This window comes from Macaca thibetana, chromosome 5, assembly GCF_024542745.1.
Source record: "Macaca thibetana thibetana isolate TM-01 chromosome 5, ASM2454274v1, whole genome shotgun sequence".
NCBI classification, from domain to species: Eukaryota; Metazoa; Chordata; class Mammalia; order Primates; family Cercopithecidae; genus Macaca; species Macaca thibetana.
In genome coordinates this window covers 85,859,823-85,884,781 of record NC_065582.1, presented here as the reverse complement: position 1 = coordinate 85,884,781, position 24,959 = coordinate 85,859,823, and the positions used below count along the sequence as shown (strand labels likewise).

The 24,959-nt window shown below is 40.2% G+C and overlaps 1 protein-coding gene across 6 annotated transcripts in view; it reads right to left on the bottom strand.

Annotated features, from left to right (window-relative positions):
• The window catches only part of SLC9B1 (solute carrier family 9 member B1), a 152,371-nt gene extending 127,634 nt beyond the window's left edge, over positions 1-24,737 (bottom strand). For 2 of the 6 annotated variants that reach the window (XM_050791921.1, XM_050791920.1), the window contains exons 1-2: positions 18,142-18,168; positions 10,465-10,531 (exon numbers count right to left, since the gene is read on the bottom strand). In XM_050791921.1, coding sequence (XP_050647878.1) covers positions 10,465-10,487 — 23 coding nt within the window. In that variant the 5' untranslated portion in view covers positions 10,488-10,531; positions 18,142-18,168. Of the gene's footprint in view, positions 1-6,312; positions 6,358-10,464; positions 10,532-18,141; positions 18,235-24,670 lie in introns of those variants that run through there. The other 4 variants (XM_050791924.1, XM_050791923.1, XM_050791922.1 and 1 more) reach the window with 4 other exon arrangements.
• Positions 24,738-24,959: the final 222 nt, after the last annotated feature.

Genomic DNA, 24,959 nt, shown 5'->3' with positions numbered 1-24,959 from the left:
TCTAAATGATTGCTAACCTTGGTATTGTCTGTCTTCAGAATTTGTTCTAATATAGCTCTGTTGGTGATAAATTCCTTATTTCTTTGCCTGAAAAATATCTATATTTAACCTTCACTTTTGAAAGTGATTCTTATTAGATATAGGTTAGAGTTTATTTTCTTTAAGTACTTTAAAGATGTTTCACTGTATTCTGGCTCCCATAGTTTCTGTTAAAAATTTAACTGTCATTCTTGCTATGACTCCTTTGATAATAATAATATCTTTTTTACTTTGACTGATACTAATCACAAATATTTTAAGCAATTTTCCTGTGGTAAATATGCATAAAATTTACCATTTTAACTACTTTAAAGTATATAGTTCCAGGGGCATTATGTATATTTGCATTGTTAAGCAACCATCACCACCATCCCTCTCCAGAATGCTTTCATTATCTCAAACTGAAACTCTGTATGTATTAATTAAACAATAACTTCCCATTCTCCCCTCCTGTAACCCCTGATAGCTACCATTCTCCTTTATGTCTCTATGAATTTGAATATTCTAGGTACTTTATATGAGTCAAGTCATACAATATTTACCCTTTTGTATCTTGCTTATTCCACTTACCATGTCTTCAAAATTTATCTAAAATTTATTCAAAATTCTGTACATGTTGTAGCATGTACAGAATTTCCTTCTTTTTTAAAGGCTGAATAATATGCATTTATATGAATATGTCACATTTTGTTTATCCATTCATCTGCTGATAGACCTTTTGGCTCTTGTGAATAATGTTGCTATGAAAATAGGTGTGCCAATATCTGTTTGAATCCCTGCTTTCAATTCTATTTGGTATATACTTAGAAATGGAATTGATGGATCATATGGTAATTCTATGTTCAATTTTTGGAGGAACCATCATTATACTGTTTTTTTTTTTTTTTCACAGCAGCTATATCATTTTATATTGACATCAACAATGCACAATGATTCCAGTTTCTCTACATGCATGCAAAAAGTTGTTATTTTCTGTTTTTTTGGTAATAGCCATCCCAATGGGTGTGAATGGTATCTACTATAGTTTTGATTTCCACATCCCTAATGATTAATGGGGTTGAGCATCTTTTCATGTGCTTACTATTTGCATATATCTTTTTTGGAGAAATATATCTTCAAGTCCTTTGCCCATTTTTATTTTTATTTTTTTGAGACAAGGTCTCATTATGTCACCCAGGCTGGAGTGCAGTGGCATAAACAGATCATTGCAGCCTTGAATTCCTGGGCTCAAAGGATCCTCTGCCTCAGCCTCCCAAGTAGTAGGACTAATGATGCACACATCCACACCCAGCAAATTTTTTGGGTACAGCCAGGGTCTTGCTATGTTGCTCAGGCTGGTCTCAAACTCCCAGCCTCAAAGTGCTGGGATTATAGGCATGAGCTACTGCACCCAGCATCTTTGCCCTTTTTAAAATTGGGATGTTTGTTTTTTTCTGTTGCTGGGTTATAGGAGTTCTTTATATACTGTAGGTATTAATATCTTATTAGTAATATGTAAATATTTTCTGTAAGTTGCCTTGTCACTCTGTTGATAGTGTCATTTGTTGCATATAAGTTTTAAATGTTAACGTAGTCCAATTCATCTGTTTTTCCTTTAGTTGCCTGTACTTTTGGTATCATAGCCAAGGATTAAACTGCCAAATCCAGTATCATGGAACTTTCCTTCTATATTTCCTTTAAGAGTTTTAATATTTTTAGTTCTTATAATCATAGTTACTGTAACCTCTCTAACTCAAAAATCTGGATCCCTTTTGAGTCTGTTTCTCTTTTCAATTTTCTATCTTGGCTTAAGGTCATATAACATTGTCTAATACTATGGTTCACAATTTTTGTTGAAAGCCTGACATTGTGTACAAATTGTACAGTCTCCAGATGATTACTTCTTTTGTAAAGAAATATGTGGAGTAGGGGGAGTGAAAAATCACTTTAACAAAATCAGAGATTGAGCTTAGTTGATAGCTTTGTAATGATCAGTTTTATTTCAATTTGTCCTTGTTCCTCAAGTATAGTCCTTTAGGGATTTTACCCTAGATGATTTCCTTGATAAATTATGGCAGTCTCACTTGATTCCTCCCATATCAGGCATTGTATTAGTCTGTTTTCACACTTCTATAAAGAACTGCCCAAGACTGAGTAATTTAAAAAGGAAAGACGTTTAATTGACTCACAGTTCAACGTGACTGAGGAGGCTTCAGGAAACTTACAATCAGGCGGAAGGTGAAGGGGAAGCAAGGACCCTCTTCACATGGTGGCAGAAGAGAGAAGTGCAAGCAGGGGAAAATGCCAGATGCTTATAAAACCATCAGATCTCATAAGAATGCATTCACTATCTTGAGAATAGGATGAGGGAAACTGCCCCCATGATCCAGTCACCTCCCTCCTTTCATACATGGAGATTACAGGTCTCTACCTCTACACATGGAGATTACAATTTGAGATGAGATTTGGGCGGAGACACAGAACCAAACCATATTGTTCTGCCCTGGTCCACCCAAATTGCATGTCCTTTATACATTTCAACATCAATCATGCCTTCCCAATAGCCCCCCAAAGTCTTAACTCATTCCAGCATTAACTCAAAAGTACAAGTCCAAAGTTTCATCTGAGGCAAGGCAGGTTTTCAAAACCAATCATGCCTTCACAACAATCCCCCAAAGTCTTAATTCATTTCAGCATTAACTCAAAAGTCCATAGACCAAAGTCTCATCTGAAACAAGGCAAGTTCCTTCTGCCTATGAGCCTGTAAAATCAAAAGCAAGTTAGTTACTTCCGAGATACAATGGGGGTACAGGCATTGGGTAAATATTCCTGTTCCAGATGGAAGAAATTGGTCAAAGCAAAGGGGCTACAGGCCACACGCAAGTGCAAATCCAGTGGGGGCAGTCATTAAACCTTAAAGCTCCAAAATAATCTCCTTTGACTCCATGTCTCACATCCAGGGCATGCTGATGTAAAGGGTAGACTCCCATGGCCTAGGGCAGCTCTGCCTCTGTGGCTTGGCAGGGTATAGCCCCATGCCTGGCTGCTTTCACAGCTGGCATTGAGTGTCTGCAGACATTAGAGGGGCATGGTGCAAGCTATCAATGGATCTACCATTCTGGTGTTTGGAGAATGATGGCCCTCTTCTCACAGCTCCACTAGGCAGTGCCGCACTGGCAACTCTGTGTAGGGGGCTCCAACCCCACCTTTCCCTACCACACTGCCCTAGCAGAGGTTCTTCCTGAGGCTCCACCCCTGTACCAAACTTTTGCCTGGGCATCCAGTCATTTCCATACATCCTCTGAAATCTAGGTGGAGGTTTCCAAAGCTCAATTCCTGACTTCTGTGCATCCATAGGCCCAACACCTCATGTAAGCCACCAGGGCTTGGGGCTTGCACCCTCTTGAAGCAACAACCTGAGCTGTACATTGACTCATATTAGCCATGGCTGGGATGCAGGGAACCAAGTCCTAAGAGTGCACAAAGCAGCAAGGCCCTGGGCCTGGCCCACAAAACCATTTTCTCCTTCTAGGCCTCCAGACCTGTTATGGGAGGGGCTGCCATGAAGATCTCAGATATTTTCCCCATTCTCCTCATTACTTATGCAAATTTCTGCAGGCAGCTCGAACTTCTCCCTCGAAAATGGATTTTTCTTTTCTATTACATGGTCAGGACACAAATTTTCCAAACTCTTATGGTCTGTCACCTCTTGAATGCTTTGCTGCTTAGAAATTTCTCCTGCCAGATATCCTAAATCATCTCTCTTGAGTACAAAGTTCCACAGATCTCTAGGGCAGGGGCAAAATGCCACCAGTCTCATGATCATTGGTCCAGTTTCAATAAGCTCCCATCTCCATTTGAGTCACCTCAGCCTGAACTTCATTGTCCATATCACTATCCAGCATTTTGATCAAAACCATTCAACAAGACTCCAGGAAGTTCCAAACTTTCTCAGATATTCCTCTATTCTTTCGACCCCTCCAAACTGTTCCAACCTCTACCTGTTACCCAGTTCCAAAGTCACTTCCACATTTTCAAGTATCTTTATAGCAGTACCCCACTCTTCGCACTACCAATTTTCTGTATTAGTCCCATTTTCACACTGCTATAAAGAACTGCCCAACACTGGGTAATTTATAAACAAAAGAGGTTTAATTGACTCACAGTTCTGCATGGCTGGAGAGGCCTCAGAAAACTTACAATCATGGTGGAAGGCAAAGGAGGAGGATCTTCTTCACATGGTGGCAGGAGAGAGAAGTGCAAGAAGGGAACAGGCCAGATGCTTATAAAATTATCAGATCTCATGAGAACTCACTATCTTGAGAACAGCATGGGGAAAACTGCTTCTATGATCCAATCACCTCTCTCCCTCAACATGTGGGCTTACAGGTCTGTGGGGATTCCAATTCAGGATGAGATTTGGGTGGGGACACAAAGCCAAACCATATCAGGCATACCTTACCATTTCCTAACTTGGTTTATTTCTACTGTCCATACCTTCCTATACTGGAATAGCTGAATTAACTTCTTCAATGTTACATAACTATAAATAAAGGAATTGGGGCCCATCAGGCAGTCTGACTCCAGAGACCATACTCTTAAAACTAAAGTGCATATAATGTGACAAATATTCTGTGCAAGACATAGACTAAAGCTCTCATAAGAATTTATAGGCTAACATTTAGAAAATGCTGTAATAACTTAAATCTATAAAACATTAAATGATCTACTAAGAAAAGAGAAAAAATCAAACAATTATACAATTTTTTGACTTTTCCATTTTAGAAAATGAACTAGTAAAAATAACTTCTCTTGGAAGTAAAAAAGAGTCTTAAGAAAAACTTAAAAATAGAAAACAAAGGGTGAATAAGTCACAGAAGGCTAAAATGGTTTAGAAATAGCTCATTGGAAATCAATTACAAAGCTGTTCAGACCTTTGGGCATTATGCCAATAATGCTATCCATTGCCTTTGAGCAGCCCTCTCCATGGTCCTTAACTCTCGAGTGCTTTCACTGAACACTCTGGAACTTCTGCCAGATGATTATCAAACTGTATTATATTCTCAGCCTCTCTTCAAAGCATTCTCTCAAATTCTGTGCCCTATCTGAAACCAAGCCCTTCCTTTAAGGAGGACACTGCTTCCCCTATGGTCTTCTTACATAACAGCAGTTTATTCACTAAAATTCCTTCTGACACCCTACTGCTATTTCTAAAACTTCTTATATAAAAAAGAAACAAAATCCTTGCTCCTTTGAAGCTTGTATAATTTGACAATACACCTTCCTCCTCTTCTACTCACTGTTACTTACTTACCTTATTTTGATCCCTTCCCATTATTCAGCAAAAACATTGGTGCTTGATCCCCATATTTGTAATATTTTCATCTTGCACACTTGGATAATTCATCTACTATCTTGTTTCTTCAGTTCTTTACTTCCTTTCTAATAAAGGAAAGGCCACACTAAAACCTTCTATCATCTGAAATGCTCTATTATTGATAATCATGATTTCAAGCATCTACATCTCTGAATACTACTTCATCTTCTTTCAGTTCTCTTGTTCAGTCGCATTCACTTCATCCCTTCCAATTATTTTTCACTTTCATCAGGATGTGCAGAGTAATGAACCGTTTAACTCAAATTTTTGCCTTCTTCCTTCTTTACTTGTTTTTGTATTCAATATCTGTGATCCATCATCCTCAAAATACTGTTATAAATATCCTAAACTATCTTGAAATATGTTTATTGTTGCTTTGTTGTTGCATATTTCTAGAAACACCTCAATCTAGGAATGCTGCTGCCCTACTCCCACTGATGCCCCTCCCCAGCTGACACACATGCACCCTTTTGCACTGCTGAGGCAGCTGGAATGTGTGAGCAAGCAAAGATCCTCTTGCCACTATCCCAATGAAGCACTCCAATGGGGGTAATTCCCCTTTGGAGTACTGTGGCAATGGACCAGGAACACCTTGGCTCCTGCAGCACACCAGGTTCCTAACCTTGAGGGGCCAGAGAACAGAGCTGAGGGCTTGGTTTCAGACCCCCAGAGCTAGACCACCTAGCCCAGGAGAGCTGAGCTGAGCCTTGACTCCTTAACATCTTCCAGAAATGAAGCCAGACAACTGAATCCACCTTATACCACAACCAAATCCCCAAGGGCATCAAAGAAGATATAAACAAAAAGCCCTACCTACAGGACAACAGCTTAAATGTTGAAGGAACATAAGCCCACACAGATGAGAAATAACCAGCACAAGAACTCTGGCAACTCAAGAAGCCCCAGTATCTTCTTACCTCTATATGACTGTAGTTGTTCCTCAGCAATGATTCTTAACCAGGCTGAAATGACAGACATATAATTCAGAATATGGACAGGAATGAATATTGACATTCAGGAGAAAGTTGAAACCCAATGCAAGGATTCTAAGGAATACAATAAAATGATATAGGAACTTAAAAATTAAATGGTCATTTTAAGAGAGAACCAAACTGATCTGATAGAACTGAGAAACTTACTACAAGAATTTCATAACATAACCACAAGTATTAACAGCAGAATAGACCAAGCTCAGGAAATAATCTCAGAGCTTGAAGACCATTTCTTTGAATCAACTCTGTCAGACAAAAATAAAGAAAGATGAACAAAAAGAATAAACATCTCTGAGAAATAGGGGATTATGTAAAGAGAACAAATCTACAACTCATCTATGTCCCTGAAAGAGAAGGAGAAAGAGTAAGTAATGTGGAAAACATATTTGAGGATATCATCCATGAAAACTCCCCCAATCTTGCTAGAGAGGCTAATATTCAAATTCAAGAAATGCAGAGAACCCCTGTGAGATACGATATAAAATGACTATCGCCAAGACACAAAGTATTCAGATTCTCCAAGGTCAAAATGAAAGAAAAAAGCATTAAAGGCAGCTAGAGAGAAGCGGCAGGTCACCTACAAGTGGAACGCCATCAAGCTAAAAGTGGACCTTTCAGAAGAAACTCTACAAGCCAGAAAAGATTGAGGGGCCTATATTCAGCATTCTTAAAGAAAAGAAATTTCAACCAAGAATTTATTATCTAGTTAAAAGAGGCTTCATAAGCAAAGGAGAAATAAGATCCTTTCAGACAAACAAACGCTAAGGGAATTTGTTACCACCAGACATGCCTTACAAGAGGTCCTGAAGGGAGTGCTAAACATGGAAATTAAAGACCATTACCAGCCACCACAAAAACACTTAAATACACAGACCATTGACACTATAAAGCGGAAACTACACAATCAAGTCTGCATAATAACCAGCTAGCAACATGATGACAGAATTAAATTTGCACATATCAAAGTATCAACTCTGAATGTAAATGAGCCAAATGTCCCAATTAAAAGGCACAGAATGGCAAGTTGGATAAAGAAGCAAGACCCAACAATATACTGTTTTCAAAAGACTCATCTCACATGCAATGACAACTATAAGCTCAAAGTAAAGGAATGGAGAAAAATCTACCAAGCAAATAAAAAACAGAAAAAAGCAGGGGCTACTATTCTGATTTAAGACAAAACAGACTTTACACAAACAATAATCAAAAAAGATGACAAAGAAGGACATTACATAATGGTAAAGGGTTCAGTTCAACAAGAAGACCTAACTATCCTAAACATATACATGCACCCACCACAGAAGCAAAGACATTCATAAAATAAGTTCTTAAAGACCTATGAAGAAACTTAGATAACCACATACAAATAGTGGTAAGTTTAAACATCCTGTTGACAGTACCAGACAGACCACTGAGGCAGAAAACTGACAAAGATATTTGGGACCTGTACTCAACACTTGATCAATGAACCTAACAGACTTTTACAGAACTTGCCACCCCCAAACAATAGAATATACATTATTCTCATCTGCACATGGCACACGCTGCAAATTGGCCACATGATCAGCCATAAACAATTCTCAGTAAATTAAAAAAAAAAACTGAACCACACTCTTGGACCACAGTTCAGTAACAATAGAAATCAATACTAAAAAGAACTCTCAAAACCATAGAGTTACATGGAAATTAAAAAACCTGTTCCTGAATGACTTTTGGGTAAACAATAAAATTAAGTCAGAAATTAAGAAATGCTTTGAAACTATCGAGAACAAAGATACAATTTAACAGAATCTCTGAGACAGGGCTAAAGCATGCTAAGAGAAAAGTCTATAGCACTAAATGCCCCCATAGAAAAGTTAGAAAGATCTCAAATTAACAACCTATCCTCACGCCTAGGGGAAATAGAAAAACAAGAGCAAACCAACCCCAAGGTTAGCAGAAGAAAAGAAGTAACCAAAATTACACCTGAACTGAATGAAATTGGGACATGACAAGCAATACAAAAAGATCAAGGAATCGAGGAGTTGGTTTTTTTGAAAGATAAAAAGATTATTTAAAGAATAAATAAGATTATAAATAAGAACAAATAAGATTATTTGAAAGAATAAATAAGACCATGGCTAGACTAACAAACAAAAAAAGAGAGAAGATCCAAATAAACACAATTGGAAATGACAAAAGGACATTACCCCACAGAAATACAAAAAAAAAATCCTCAGAGACTATTACGAATACCTCTATGCAAACAAATTAGAACACCTACAAGAAATGGGTAAATTTCTGGAAACGTACGACCTCCTAAGATTGAACCAGGAATAAATTACAACCCTGAACAGACAAATAATGAATTCTGAAATTGAATCAGTAATAAAAGCTTACCAACTAGAAAAAGCCCAGGACCAGATTGATTCACATCCAAATTCTGCCAGATATATAAAGAGAAGCTGGTACGATTACTACCGAAAATATTCCAAAAAATTGAAGAGGAAGAACTCCCCAACTCATTCTATGAGGATAGCATCATCCTGATACCCAAACCTAGCAGAGACACAATAAAAAAGAAAAAGGCCAATATCCTTGATGAACACTGATGCAAAAATCCTCAGCAAAATACTAGCAAATGGAATCCAGCAGCACATGAAAAAGCTAATCCATCACGATCAAGTAGACTTCATCCATGGGATGCAAAGTTGTTCAACATATGTACCAATAATTGTGATTTATCACATAATTAGAACTAAACCCCAAAACCATATAATAATCTCAATAGATGCAGAAATGGCTTTTGATAAAATTCAGCATAACTTCATGTTAAAAGCCTTCAACAGGCCGGGCACGGTGGCTCACGTCTGTAATCCCAGCACTTTGGGAGGCCGAGACGGGCGGATCACGAGGTCAGGAAATCAAGACCATCCTGGCCAAAACGGTGAAACCCCGTCTCTACTAAAACTACAAAAAAAATTAGCCAGTTGTGGTGGCGGGCGCCTGTAGTCCCAGCTACTCTGGAGGCTGAGGCAGGAGAATGGCGTGAACCTGGGAGGCAGAGCTTGCAGTGAGCTGAGATCGTGCCACTGCACTCCAGCCGGGCGACTGAGCCCAACTCTGTCTCAAAAAAAAAAAAAAAAAATAAAATAAATAAATAAATAAAAATAAAAATAAATAAAAGCCTTCAACAAATAGGCATTGAAGGAATATATCTTAAAATAATGTCATTTATGACAAACCCATAGCCAACATCACACTGAACAGGCAAAAGCTGGAAGTATTACCCTTGAAAACCAGAGCAAGCTGAGGATGCCCTCTTTCAACACTCCTATTCAATGTAATATTGGAAGTTCTAGCCACAGCAATCAGGCAAGAGAAAGAAAGAAAAGGTATCCAAGTAGGAAGAGAGGGAGTCAAACAATCTCTGTCTGTAGATGATATGATTCTAAACCTAGAAAACCCCATAGTCTCTGCCCAAAATCTCCTAGATACAGCAAACAACTACAGAAAAATTTCGGATACAAAATCAATGTACAAAAATCAGTAGCATTTCTATACACCAACAAGTACAAGCTGTGAGTCAAATCAAGAACAAGATTCCATATACAACAACCACAAAAAGAATAAAATACCTAGGAATACAGCTAACCAGGGAGGTGAGGGATCTCTACAATGAGAATTACGAAACACTGCTGAAAGAAATCAGATAAGACACAAAGGGAAAAGCATTCCATGCTACAGTAACTTGGCATTACTATAAATGCATAACTGCCTTGAAATCAGAAATATACTGGCTGTATGATCTTGGGTAATTTACAATCTCTTGTCACCTTGTCACCTTTTTTTTTTTTTTCTTTTTTTTTTTTTCCTGGAGAGAGAAATTCACAGTCTGTCACCCAGGCTGGAGTGTGGTGGTGTGATTATGGCTCACTGCAACCTCCACTTCCCCAGCTCAAGTGATCCTCCTGCCTCAGTCTCCCAAGTAGCTGGGACTATAGGCATGTCATGTCTGGTTAATTTTTTTGTAGGGACGGCGTCTCCCTATGTTGCCCAGGCTGGTCTCAAACTTCTGGGCTCAAGTGATCCTCCTACCTTGGCCTCCCAAATCTCATCATCTTTTAATGGGCATAGTACTATCTGTTTTTCTTCATATTCACACCTAGGGAAAGCAGAATCAAATTTGAGGACAGACAGCCAAATATGAGTTTACTGCATACGTTTATTAGAAATTATGGCATGCTTTTTGTACTAACAAAAATAAGATTTCTTACTGATTTATATTCCAGTGTCTTACATATAAATGATCAGCTCAGTTTAAAAAATTTTTATGCTCTACTTATTTCAATAAGCATCTTAAAATCCTTTCTGGAATGAGGTAGATGTAAGTACATACATAAACACACATATACCTATCTTGCTATTATGGGAATTAAGTGTTTGTACAACTTATAGCAAAAGCTATGGTATTTAAAACTTTTATTAGAAGTCTGTACTGCTGTTATGTTGCTAGGCTTTGCTTTTAAAATAGTGAAAAAATTTGATGGATTTAGAAGTTCCATTTTCACCTTGGTTTATTAGAACGTCTGTTTGATTATATATTAATAATGGACACAGTGTAGTATTGTAAAAAGAATTGGGCAATCTAAGTTCTGTTTTTCATTTGCTACATTTTTTTTTTGACAGAGTCTCAGCGCCCAGAATGGAGTGCAGTGGTGTGATCTCGGCTCAAGGCAATCTCTGCCTCCCGGGTTCAAGCGATTCTGCCTCAGCCTCCCGAATAGCTAGGACTACTGACGTGCGTCACCATGTCCGTCTAAATTTTTTATTTTTTGGAAGAGACAGGGTTTCACCATGTTAGCCAGACTGATCTCCAACGGTCTGCCAGCCTCGGCCTTCCAAAGTGCTGGGAATACAGGCGTGAGACACCGCACCTGGCCCTGATACATCATATTGAGTAAATTTGTTTTCATTTCATCCCTTTGCTCAATTCCAAACCTATAAAGTGAGGTAGGGAATGAGGATCTTAGATGATCTAAGGGCTTTAACAGTTTTTTTGTTTGTTTGTTTTTGTTTTGTTTTGTTTTTGGAGATGGAGCCTTGCTCTGTAGCCCAGGCTGGAGTGTGGTGGCGCGATCTCAGCTCACTACAACCTCCGCCTCCTGGGTTCACCTGATTCTCCTGTCCCAGCCTCCCGAGCAGATGGGACTACAGACGCGTGCTGTTAATTTTTTGTATTTTTGGTAGAGACGGGTTTCACTATGTTAGCCAGGATGGTTTTGATCTCCTGACCTTGTGATCTGTCCACCTTGGCCTCCCAAAGTACTGGGATTACAGGCGTGAGCCACCACACCTGGTCGAGTCTTAACAGTTTTAAGTCTATGATTCTATTATCTGAGGGACATACTAAGAAATAGGCTAAAAGAATAGCAATACATACTGCTTGGGAACTTCATTTCTTAAATGCCGTGTATGTGCATATGTATCACTTAATATAAACAACTTGTCTTTCCTTGGTGTGTCCATACACAGTACTATGGGTTCATGCTTTTGGAGAAATGTTATGCAATAGTGACCTCTAGTGACTATATATCACAGACCATTTAGCAAAACCTTATGGCCAATTTGTACTCTTCTAAATGTGGATGGTTTACTTTTGTATCCCAGCTAAATACTTTTAAATAATTCCTCAACTCTCTCCTCTATAGAAGGAATGCCAATTAAATTTGACAATAGCATTAATAATTGGATAAATAAGAACTGAAATTTCCTTCAAAAATCATAATGTATATGGAATTCAGTATAAATTATTCTAAATGAGACTGCAGCTCTTTTACCTCCATTGAGAGTGGCAAAGCTGGGATTTTGAATTCCAGTGTGTTTAAATACATAGTCTGTTCTCTTACCTGCTATGCATTGCTGACATGTAATAGGCATTTAACACATACTTATTCAATTAATGTTAGGTAAAACATATGCATCAACAGTTGTGTTTGTGAGTATGTATTGCTTTGGAATCTTTGGAACTATTGCTACTTTTCAAACAAAGAACTCTTCTTGAGGTTAGATAAAAGATTAACATGTTAAAAACAACCACAGTATACATCTTTCTGAACAAATGAATTTGAGACCTACATGCACAACAGAATACTCTATAAAAAAGCATTCAGACTTGATCCGCGCCAAGATGCAGAATACGAACAGCTCCAGCCTCCAGTTCCCAGCATGAGCGACACAGAAGATGGGTGATTTCTGCATTTCCAACTGAGGTACAGGGTTCATCTCACTGGGCCGTGTTGGACAATTGGGGCAGGACAGTGGGTGCAGCGCACGCAGCGTGAGCTGAAGCAGGGCAAGGCATCGCCACACTTGGGAAGTGCAAGGGGGAAGGGAATTCCCTTTTCTAGCCAAGGGAAACCGTGACATACAACACCTGGAAAATCTGGTCACTCCCACCCTAAAACTGCGCTTTACCAAGGGTCTTAGCAAACAGCACACGGGGAGATTATATCCTGTGCCTGGCTCCAGGTGTCCCACGTCCACGGAGCCACCCTCATTGCTAGCACAGCAGTCTGAGATCTAACTGCAAGGTGGCAGCGAGGCTGGGGGAGGGGTGCCCGCCATTGCAGAGGCTTAAGTAGGTAAACAAACTGGCTGGGAAGATCGAACTGGGTGGAGTCCACCGAAGCTCAAGGAGGCCTGCCTGCCTCTGTAGACTCCACCTCTGGGGACCGGGCATAGTCAAACAAAAGGCAGCAGAAACCTCTGCCGATGTAAATGTCCCCATCTGACAGTTTTGAAGAGAGTCGTGATTTTCCCAGCACGGAGTTTGAGATCTGAGAACGGACAGATTGTCCGCTCACATGGGTGTCTGACCCCCGAGTAGCCTAACTGGGAGACATCCCCCACTAGGGGCAGACTGACACCTCACACTGAGCTCACACTGCTGGGTACACCTCTGAGACGAAGCTTCCAGAGGAATGACCAGACAGCAACATTTGCTGATTAGCAATATTCACTCCTCTGCAGCCTCCACTGCTGATACCCAGGCAAACAGGGTCTGGAGTGGACCTCAAGGAAACTCCAACAGACCTGCAGCTGAGGGTCCTGACTGTTAGAAGGAAAAATAACAAACAGAAAGGACATCCACACCAAAACCCTATCTGTATGTCACCATCATCAAAGACCAAAGGTAGATAAAACCACAAAGATGGGGAAAAAGCAGTACAAAAAAGCTGGATATTCTAAAAATTAGAGTGCCTCTCCCCCTCCAAAGGATGCAGCTCCTTGCCAGCAATGGAACAAAGCTGGATGGAGAATGACTTTGATGAGTTGAGAGAAGACTTCAGACAATCAAACTTCTCCAAGCTAAAGGAGGAAGTTCAAACCCAGTGCAAAGAAACTAAAAACCTTGAAAAAAGATTTGACAAATGGCTAACTAGAATAACCAATGCAGAGAAGTCCACAAACGAACTGATAGAGATGAAAACCATGACATGAGAACTACGTGACAAATGCACAAGCTTCAGTAACCGACTCGATCAACTGGAAGAAAAGGTATCAGTGACTGAAGATCAAATGAATGAAATGAAGCAAGAAGAGAAGTTTAGAGAAAAAAGAGTAAAAAGAAATGAACAAAGCCTCCAAGAAATATGGGACTATGTGAAAAGACCAAATCTACGGCTGATTGGTGTACCTGAAAGTGACGGGGAGAATGGAACCAAGTTGGAAAACACTCTTCAGGATATTATCCAGGAGAACTTCCCCAACCTAGCAAGGCAGGCCAACATTCAAATTCAGAAAATACAGAGAACGCCACAAAGATACTCCTCAAGAAGAGCAACTCCAAGATACATAATTGTCAGATTCACCAAAGTTGAAATGAAGGAAAAAATGTTAAGGGCAGCCAGACAGAAAGCTTGGGTTACCCACAAAGGGAAGCCCATCAGACTAACAGCAGATCTCTTGGCAGAAACTCTACAAGCCAGAAGAGAGTGGGGGCCAATATTCAACATTCTTAAAGAAAATAATTTTCAACCCAAATTTCATATCCGGCCAAACTAAGTTTCATAAGTGAAGGAGAAATAAAATCCTTTACAGATAAGCAAATGCTGAAAGATTTTGTCACCACCAGGCCTGCCCTACAAGAGCTCCTGAAGGAAGCACTAAACATGGAAAGGAATAATCAGTACCAGCCATTGCAAAAACATGTCAAAATGTAAAGACCATCAATGCTAGGAAGAAACTGCATCAACTAATGAGCAAAATAACCAGCTAACATCATAATGACAGGATCAAGTTCACACATAACAATATTAACCTTAAGTGTAAATGGGCTAAATGCTCCAATTAAAAGACACAGGCTGGCAAATTGGATAAAGAGTCGAGACCCATCAATCTGCTGTATCCAGGAAACCTATCTCACGTGCAGAGACACACATAAGCTCAAAATAAAGGGATGGAGGAAGATCTATCAAACAAACGGAAAACAAAAAAAGGCAGGGGTTGCAATCCTAGTCTCTAATAAAACACACTTTAAACCAACAAAGATCAAAGAAGACAAAGAAGGCCATTACATAATGGTAAAGGGATCAATTCAACAGGAAGAGCTAACTATCCTAAATATATATGTACCCAATACAGGAGCACCTAGATTCATAAAGCAAGTGCTTAGAGACTTACAAGAGACTTAGACTCCCACACAATAATAATGGGAGACTTTAACACCCCACTGTCAACATTAGACAGATCAACGAGACAGAAAGTTAACAAGGATATCCAGGAATTGAACTCAACTCTAACTCATTTTATGAGGCCAACATTATCCTGATACCAAAGCTTGGCAGAGACACAACAAAAAAAAGAGAATTTTAGACCAATATCCCTGATGAACATTGATGTGAAAATCCTCAATAAAATACTGGCAAACCGAATCCAGCAGCACATCAAAAAGCTTATCCACCATGATTAAGTGGGCCTCATCCCTGGGCCGCAAGGCTGGTTCAACATATGCAAATCAATAAATGTAATCCAGCATATAAACAGAACCAAAGACAAAAACCACATGATTATCTCAATAGATGCAGAAAAGGCCTTTGACAAAATTCAACAGTGCTTCATGATAAAAACTCTCAATAATTTGGTATTGATGGAACATATCTCAAAATAATAAGAGCTATTTATGACAAACCCACAGCCAATAACATACTGAATGGGCAAAAACTGGAAGCATTCCCCTTGAAAACTGGCACAAGACAGGGATGCCCTCTCTCACCACTCCTATTCAACATAGTGTTGGAAGTTCTGGCCAGGGCAATAAGCCAGGAGAAAGATATAAAGGGTATTCAATTAGGAAAAGAGGAAGTCATATTGTCCCTGTTTGCAGATGACATGATTCTATATTTAGAAAACCCCATCGTTTCAGCCCAAAATCTCCTTAAGCTGATAAGCAACTTCAGCAAAGTCTCAGGATACAAAATCAATGTGCAAAAATCACTAGCATTCTTATACATCAATAACAGACAAACAGAGAGCCAAATAATGAGTGAACTCCCATTCCCAACTGCTTCAAAGAGAATAAAATACCTAGGAATCCAACTTACAAGGGATGTGAAGGACCTCTTCAAGGAGAACTACAAACCACTGCTCAGTGAAATAAAAGAGGACACAAATGGAAAAACATTCCATGCTCATGGATAGGAAGAATCAATATCATGAAAATGGCCATACTGCTCAAGGTAATTTATAGATTCAATGCCATCCCCATCAAGCTACCAATGACTTTCTTCACAGAATTGGAAAATACTACTTTCAAGTTCATATGGAACCAAAAAAGAGCCGCATTGCCAAGACACTCCTAAGTTAAAAGAACAAAGCTGGAGACATCACGCTACCTGACTTCAAACTACACTACAAGGCTGCAGTAACCAAAACATCAAGGTACTGGCACCAAAACAGAGATATAGAACAATGGAAAAGAACAGAGCCCTCAGAAATAATACCACACATCTACAGCCATCTGATCTTTGACAAACCTGACAAAAACAAGAAACGGGGAAAGGACTCCCTATTTAATAAATGGTGCTGGGAAAACTGGCTAGCCATATGTAGAAAGCTGAAACTGGATCCCTTCCTTACACCTTATACAAAAATTAATTCAAGATGGATTAGAGACTTAAATGTTAGACCTAAAACCATAAAAACCCTAGAAGAAAACCTAGGCAATACCATTCAGGACATAGGCATGGGCAAGGACTTCATGTCTCAAACACCGGAAGCAATGGCAACAAAAGCCAAAATTGACAAATGGGATCTAATTAAACTAAAGAGCTTCTGCACAGCAAAAGAAACTGCCATCGGAGTGAACAGGCAACCTACAGAATGGGAGAACATTTTTGCAATCTACCCATCTGACAAAGGGCTAATATCCAGAACCTACAAAGAACTCAAACAAATTTATGAGAAAAAACAAACAACCCCATCAAAAAGTGGGCAAAGGATATGAACAGACACTTCTCAAAACAAGACATTTATGCAGACAACAGACACATGTTCATAGTTCCTCCTTTAGCTCTGAGAAGTTTGATCGACTGAACCCTTCTTCTCTCAACTCGTCATTCTCCATCCAGCTTTGTTCCATTGCTGGCGAGGAGCTGTGTTCCTTTGGAGGGGGAGAGGTGCTCTGATTTTTTGAATTTTGAGCTTTTCTGCACTGCTTTTTCCCCATCTTTGTGGTTTTATCTACTCTTCATCTTTGATGATGGTGACGTACAGATGGGGTTTTGGTGTGGATGTCCTTTCTGTTTGTTATTTTTCCTCCTAACAGTCAGGACCCTCATCTGCAGGTCTGTTGGAGTTTGCTTGAGGTCCACTCTAGTTAGGCTACTCCCAGTTAGGGTCTCCCAGTTAGGCTACTCGGGGGTCAGGGACCCACTTGAGCAGGCAGTCTCTCCGTTCTCAGATCTCAACCACCGTGCTGGGAGAATCACTACTCTCTTCAATGCTGTCAGACAGGGACATTTACATCTGCAGAGGTTTCTGCTGCTTTTTTTTTTTTTTAAGCTATGCCTTGTCCCCAAAGGTGGAGTCTACAGAGGCAGGCAGGCCTCCTTGAGCTTCAGTGGACTCCAACAAGTTCGAACTTCCCAGCCGGTTTGTTTACCTACTTAAGCCTCAGCAATTGTGGGCGCCCCTCCCCCAGCCTCACTGAGATCTAGCCTTGCAGTTAGATCTCAGACTGCTGTGCTAGCAATGAGGGAGGCTTGTGGGCATGGGACCCTCTAAGCCAGGCACGGGATATAATCTCCTGGTGTGCCCTTTGCTAAGACCCTTGGTAAAGCACAGTATTAGGGTGGGAGTGATCCGATTTTCTAGGTGTTGTGTGTCACAGTTTCCCTTGGCTAGGAAAAGGAATTCCATTCCCCCTTGTGCTTCCCAGGTGAGGTGATGCCTCGCCCTGCTTCGGCTGTCACTCGTTAGGCTGCACCCACTGTCCTGCATCGACTGACCAACACGCCCCAGTGAGATGAACCCGGTACCTCAGCTGGAAATGCAGAAATCACCTGTCTTCTGTGTCACTCACGCTGGGAGCTGGAGGCTGGAGCTGTTCCTGTTTGGCCATCTTGGCACCCCCCCCCCCCAATAATGGGTTTTGTTATAGGAACACTCCACTTCTTAGTAACAATTTCTTAGTCCATTCCTGCTGCTATGCCAAAATACTTGAAATACTTGAGACTGAATAATTTATAAATAGCAATCTATTTTCTCACAAACCTGGAGGCTGGGAAATCCAAGATTAAGGTTCAGTCAGGTTCAGTGTCTGGTGAGGTCTCTGCTTCCAAAAGGGTGCCTTGAACACTGTATTCTCTGAAGGGAATGAACATTGTGTCCTCACATGGTGGAAGGGATAGAAAGGCAAAAAAGTCCTAGCTAGCTGTCCCCAGCCCTCTTGTAAGGACTTTTATAATACATTCATGAGGGCAGATCCCTCATGACCTAATCATTTCCTAAAGGCCCCACCTCTTAATATTGTTGCACTGGAGATTAAGTTTCAACATACATTTTGGAAGAGACATAAATAGTCAAACCATAGCATAAACCATTCCAGGCATGTTTTATATTCTTGTCTTTCTCTTAGCACCAAACACAATGGTTTTTCTCAACTATAGACAATGCTACCAAAACCTTATCCAGAATCAAAGGTTTGCTATACATGGAATTAAATTGTCTTACCAGCTTTCTCTCTGGTTCTTTCTTGTGACCCTACATTTCAATCAAACTGTTAACTGCTCTCCATGCTTTTATTTGGTTCGAACATCTTCCCACTGTACCTCTTTGTAAACATCCATTGATTATTCTAAATAAAGCTTCCTGCAATGCACACTACAAAAACTGGATGTGTTTTTTCCCTTTTGAATTCTCACGTCACTTTGTTCTTCGCTCTATCATCCTTACCTCTCTGGTGTCCTTTCTTGGTCTTTGTTAGTGGTTTCTTTCCCCTATTCATCCTTTAAATATTGGGCTTCCTCAGAATTCTTCTCTATGCCCTATTCTCTTCTCATTCTATACACATTCCTCAACATCTATTCTACTATCGTGGCTATAATTCTAAATAATATGCTGATGAATTTGAACCAGAAAAGCTCTCAAGATTCTATTTAGTATATCTAATTACTTATTGAATATCTCTACTTGTCTTACAAGCATCTTAAGTTTGTATATGCACAAACTCAAGATCTTTCCCCACCAAAGTTGTTCCTTCTCTAGATAATTTCCTATCTCAGAGAATGAAGCCACCTTTGACCTAGTTGCTCAAAATAGAAACTGAGAAGTCATTCTTTCTTGCTGCTTTTCTTTATCCGCTAGCATCAAGTGAATTACTAAATCATATTAATACCAGTTACTGAATGTTTAAAAATTTTATTCATTTCTTTCCAGATAAATTGCCACTAGTCCAGTCCAGGCCATAAGCATTTCCCCACCTAAACACTGTAATGGTCTTCTAGCTTTTCCCCACATCCAGTCTTGTTCCTCTTCAATGCAATTTTCACAATGCAGAACAATATTCTTAAATGTAAGCTTGATTATGGTAACTACCTTCTTAATATTCCTCAATGACTTCCCATAGAAGAAAAATGTTAAAACTCCTTACATTCAGCTTATAGGGCCCTTTGAATAAGGCTCTAACCTTGACCCTGCCTACCTTCTCATTCATCACTTGACACTCTAAACTTTAGCCATACTAAATTTTTGTTCTTCAAACTTGCCATGTCTTACATCTCCAAAACTTTATGCATTCTGTATGCTGCCTTCCAACACCAACACTCTTGCTTTTCATCCAGCTAATGCTTCATCAATTTAGAAGTCATTTCTTCCAGAAGATTTCCTGACACTACCTTCAACATGCATCCTTATCATGGCATCCAACACTTATCACAGCATGCACCCCATTATTTTAATTCCTTGTTTAACTGTCATCATTTTAAAATTTGACAACTATTCATTGAGAGCCCATTATATTACAGATACTGTATTCTCCTCTGTGTACAGACTGTGGTCAATATAGAGTATTGTGGAAGCACATTTAGAATGTGAGAGAAGTCCAAGAAATGCTTCTTAGTGACTTGTGTTCCCATCTATTTCCCTACTATTAAACAAGAGACAGTTCCATAATCATTTCTGAGTTATCTGAATTGCCTAATATAGTATATAGTAGATAAATATTTATACCATCAATTATTGGATTTTAAACACATACTAAATACTCTTTGCATTTTAAGAGGCCACCAACCAGCCAATACTTTCTACCCAGCGAGTTTTTCTTTGATATCACTTTGGATACAACAGAGTGTAAAAAGCAAAGAGACAAACTAATCTAGTGGAAAATATGGGACTTAGAGTCAGAACACTGTGATTAATAATTCTGCCACTTACTAGGTATGTGTCCTTGGTCAAGACCCTTAACCTCTCTAAGTCTCAATTTCCTCATGTGAAAAAGGCAGTTACAAGAATGAAATGAGATAAAGAGAAAATAAAAGCATAACATGTAAAAGGTTATCCAAAATGATGTCTATTATTATTATTGTTATTAAAGTCAATGCAGATCAAGTTTCCTTATGACTGGTTATCCTAGCTCTGTAATGCTACAGGATTTCCAAAGTTAATTCTTCATCTTCGCCTTACCATCCAAGAGATAGACTTTTGTACTTTAATAAATACGTATTGATGGAAATGGTTAAAAATCACAAAGAAAAACAAGCCAAAAATTGAGTAAGTATACATTAATGTATGAAAGGGACAAGACAAAAGTACCAGCCTATGACAGTTTATAATTTGAATGTATGGACCCAAAAAAAAAAAAAAGTCAGGACACAATTTTGTTTAATGTTGACCAAAAGGGTAGGTAAGGGGCACAAAAGAGTAGTGCTGTGAACTGTTTCACAGTGAAATGGTAACCCTCTGACCTAGAAAGTCAGGATATCTGGGCTGAAATACTAATTTAGCTCCTAAGTCAACCACTAATACCCAGGTGGTCTACACACCCAACACTCTAGTCTTTCAGTTCCTTGATCTCCTTAGCTCCTATTGTCTTTTTCTTCCACTGTATCTTAGCCACTCACTTACAGGGCCACAAATCTCAAATGGCCACTCAACTTTGCCCAGCTGTGCTACAATTCTGATTGCTTTCCATCCTCCAAATGACTATTTTGTACCTTATCTTTTCCCCTTAAACCTCCTACTCAAATACGCCTCCTCACTCCTTACTATTCTTGTGTCATACCTTATCTTCATTGAGAAAAAGTATTAGTATCAGGCATAAAGGTCTCACCTCTGACCACTGAATCTACCCATCTATCTGCATCTTTACCCATACTTGCTGTCTTTCTTCTTATTACTATAAATTATATGTTCATGTGGCTGCACGTGGTGGCTCACGCCTGTAATCCCAGCACTGTGGGAGTCTGAGGCGGGCGGATCACCAGAGGTCAGGAATTCAAGACCAGCCTGGCCATGGTGAAACCCTGTCTCTACTAAAAATACAAAAAAATTAGCCAGGCGTGGTGGTGCGTGCTTGTAATCTCAGCTACTTAGGAAGCTGAGGCAGGAGAATCGCTTGAACCTGGGAGGCAGAGGTTGCAGTGAGCTGAGATGGTGCCATTGCACTGCGACCTGGGTAACAAGAGTGAAACTCCGTCTCAAAAAGAAAAAAATTATATGTTCATGTTCCTACCTAAGGCCAACACTTCTATATATTCCCTGGATTCCATACCCTCTTATCTTCTCAAAGACTTCACTCCTAAAATATACACACTCTCTTATACCATCATTTCCACCCCCCTCTATTGGATTATTCCCATTAGTCTAATTATGCTTAACTATCCTTTATCTTTAAGAACCCTTCTTTGATCATACATATTCCTCTATTACCTCTATTTATTGGCTCTCTTTTATAGTAAAACATCTTGAGATGTCTATAATACTACGTCAATTTCTTTTCTCTTTTCTTTTTTTTTTATTTTGAGACGGAGTCTCGCTCTGTTGCCAGGCTGGAGTGTAGTGGCACGATCTTGGCTCACTGCAACCTCTGCCTCCCAGGTTCAAGTGATTCTCCTCCCTCAGCCTCCCGAGTAGCTGGGACTACAGGCGCATGCCACTACGCCTGGCTAATTTTTGTATTTTCAGTAGAGACGGAGTTTCACCATGTTGGCCAGGTCTCTTGACCTTGTGATCTGCCGGCCTTGGCCTCCCAGAGTGCTGGGATTACAGGTGTGAGCCACCCACTGTGCCCAGCCAGCAGTACTATGTCAATTTCTTGACACCACATTTTCTCTTCATTGTACTAGTCAAGGCATAAAACTACTTTATGTTTCAAAAATCCAATGCACAGATCTCTTTATTTTACTTGATTTCTAAGCATGATTCAATACCATTGGCCATGTTTTGTAGTCTTGGCTTTTTTGTTTGTTTGTTTTTTAGTAGAGACGGGGTTTCTCCATGTCGGTCAGGCTGGTCTGGAACTCCCGCCTTAGCTTCCCAAAGTGCTGGGATTACAGGCATGAGCTACCATGCCCGGCCAGTTTTGGCTTTCATGTCTCCGCACTCTTCAGATTTTCTTCTTACTTCATTGGCTATTCTTCCATCTCCTTTGTTTGCTTCTTTTCCTCTGCTTTATACTAGTCAATGCAATGTTCTCTGTGAGCACACTTGCCCTAGGTAGTTTTACATATGCTGATGACTCCCAACTTTGTATCTTTGGTTCCTTGCACTCTGCAGAGCTCAAGACTCAGCTTACCTTTGATTTCTAATAAGAATATAAAAATCAAGGTAAGCAAAATAAAACTCCACCCCCCACCCCCCACTCCACCCTGGCTGCTCCTTTTTCTCCTTTAGTCTTTTCCATTTGGTAAATGGCATAACCATCCACACAATCTTAAGACAAAAACTTAGGGGCTAGAGGTGACTCCTTTTTCATCACCTCTATATTCAAAACATCACAAAGTCTGTAGGCTCTGCCCCCAAAATAGAGCTCACATACATCTACTTCTCTGCTATTTTATCCCGAACTTGTCATTCCTCTTTGGATTTCTGCAATTGCCTTGTGCTATAGATCTTGCTCCCCACCCAGTATGATTCAGTCATCACGTAATAGGCAGAACAAATGTTTTTACAATGTAAATCAGATCCTATCACTCCCTCCAAACTCACTACCGGTTTCTCTTCACACTTAGGAAATATATTACACTATGGAATATATTTCTAAGGAAATATATTACACTATGTTCCAGGTACTGTTCAATCTCAGTGTTTAGTAAACACCCCAGTAACATGGGATTTCGTTAACCAACAGAAGTGTTTAAACAGGATGAGTATGAAAATAAGTATAAAATGAGAAGTACTATAAAAACGATACGTTGTATGTTACTATTACAGCAGCTGCCTATTTCCTTTTGTCTTGTAATTGCCAGGACCTTCCGACAAGAGCCAACTGAAAAACAGCAGTATAAATCATGGTACTCTAAAAGCCCAGACTTCAACACCATGCAATATATCCACACAACAAAACTGAACTTGTACTAACTAAATCTGTATAGAATTTTAAAAAGTAAGTTAAAAAAAATACCAGAGGACAATAAATATGAATGCCCTTTTCATAGGCACACAGTGACTAAAATATTTGGGGCATGAATTCTCTAAGGGTGACAATAATAAGTGTTATTTTTCATGCTTCTGTTGCACAAGTAATTATATTTAAGGAAAATCAGAGAGTGGGGTGTGGCCTCCCTCAGTGCCAACTGGGCTAATTATCTCCCCACATCACCGAATCTGTTATTTCATAGGCTCTAGGAAACCCAAAGAGGGGAGTGAGGGACCTGGTATGGTCCCTTGAAGAGCTCTTGTAACACTCCTGATTTATGTGACAGACACAGTATGTGTGCAACTGTCCTTTTTCCTTCAAAAGCACTGGTCTAAAGCAGGGATCCCCAACCCCTGGGCAGCGGACAGGTACAGGTTTGTGGCCTATTAGGAACAGGCAACACAGCAGGTGACGGGGCTACAGGATTATGCCCGAGCTCCACCTCCTGTCAGATCAGTAAAGGCATTAGATTCTCATAGGAGCACAGACCCGATTGTGAACTGTGCATACGAGGGATCTAAATTGCACCTTCTCATGAGAATCTAATGCCTGATGATCTGAGATGGAAGAGTTTCATCCCATCCTGCCTCCCCCCGGCCGCCCCAAATTGTCTTCCATGAAACTGGTCCCTGGTGCCAAAAAGGTTGGGGACTGCTGGAAGTGCTTGTCCACTGGGTTAAAGCCAAGAGGAGTAAACAGGATTAAGGGGCGTGGAGGTGGGTGGGTTGGGGGAAGACAGCTTTCTCAGGATGGGCAACCAATCCCAGAATCCTCAATCACAGAAGCATGTATGTGAAGGTTTATTTGCAGGGATCCACCATTTGTAAAATAGTACACGCTTAATAAAATTAATAAAATTTTGCAGTCAATCTTGACTGACAGATCTCTTCTTTCTTACTGCAGAGTAATTGTAAAATAAGAAAAACAGGAGGAAGAGAGAACAAAGAAGAAAGATGTGGGATGAGAGAGTAAGGAAAGGAATCACGGAGAGGAGAGACAATGTCTGTGGCTATTTTCCCAGCGTCTGGGAGAGGAGCCCAAGCATCACATTGAACTGAGCGGGGAGGAAAGGCCCTCCTGGGGCCTACCGCAAGGAAATGATCGCGGGAGACCCGGGACTGGCGCCAAAGGGCTTGGAAGGGCGGAGTTAAGAAAAATGGGCCGTACCTACAACTTCTTGCGCAGCCCTCGCTGGCCCGGGAGCCCAGTAACCGTTGCGTAAGCCACGCGCCACCCAGGTGGGCAGGGTAGTGACGCGAAAGCCCGGCTAGACTTCCGCGCAGGGGCGGGGCGGCGGGGCGGCAGCGCGTTTAAGTGACGTCTTGGCCGCCCGCGCCGGCGGAGACCAGGGTTCTGGGGCTCCCGGGACTGTCTGGTGTGTTTTCTGTCTATTGAACCCTTTCCTTTTGACGTCTCTTCTGAATATTGACTCATCGGGTTGTAGAAATCCAGGGAC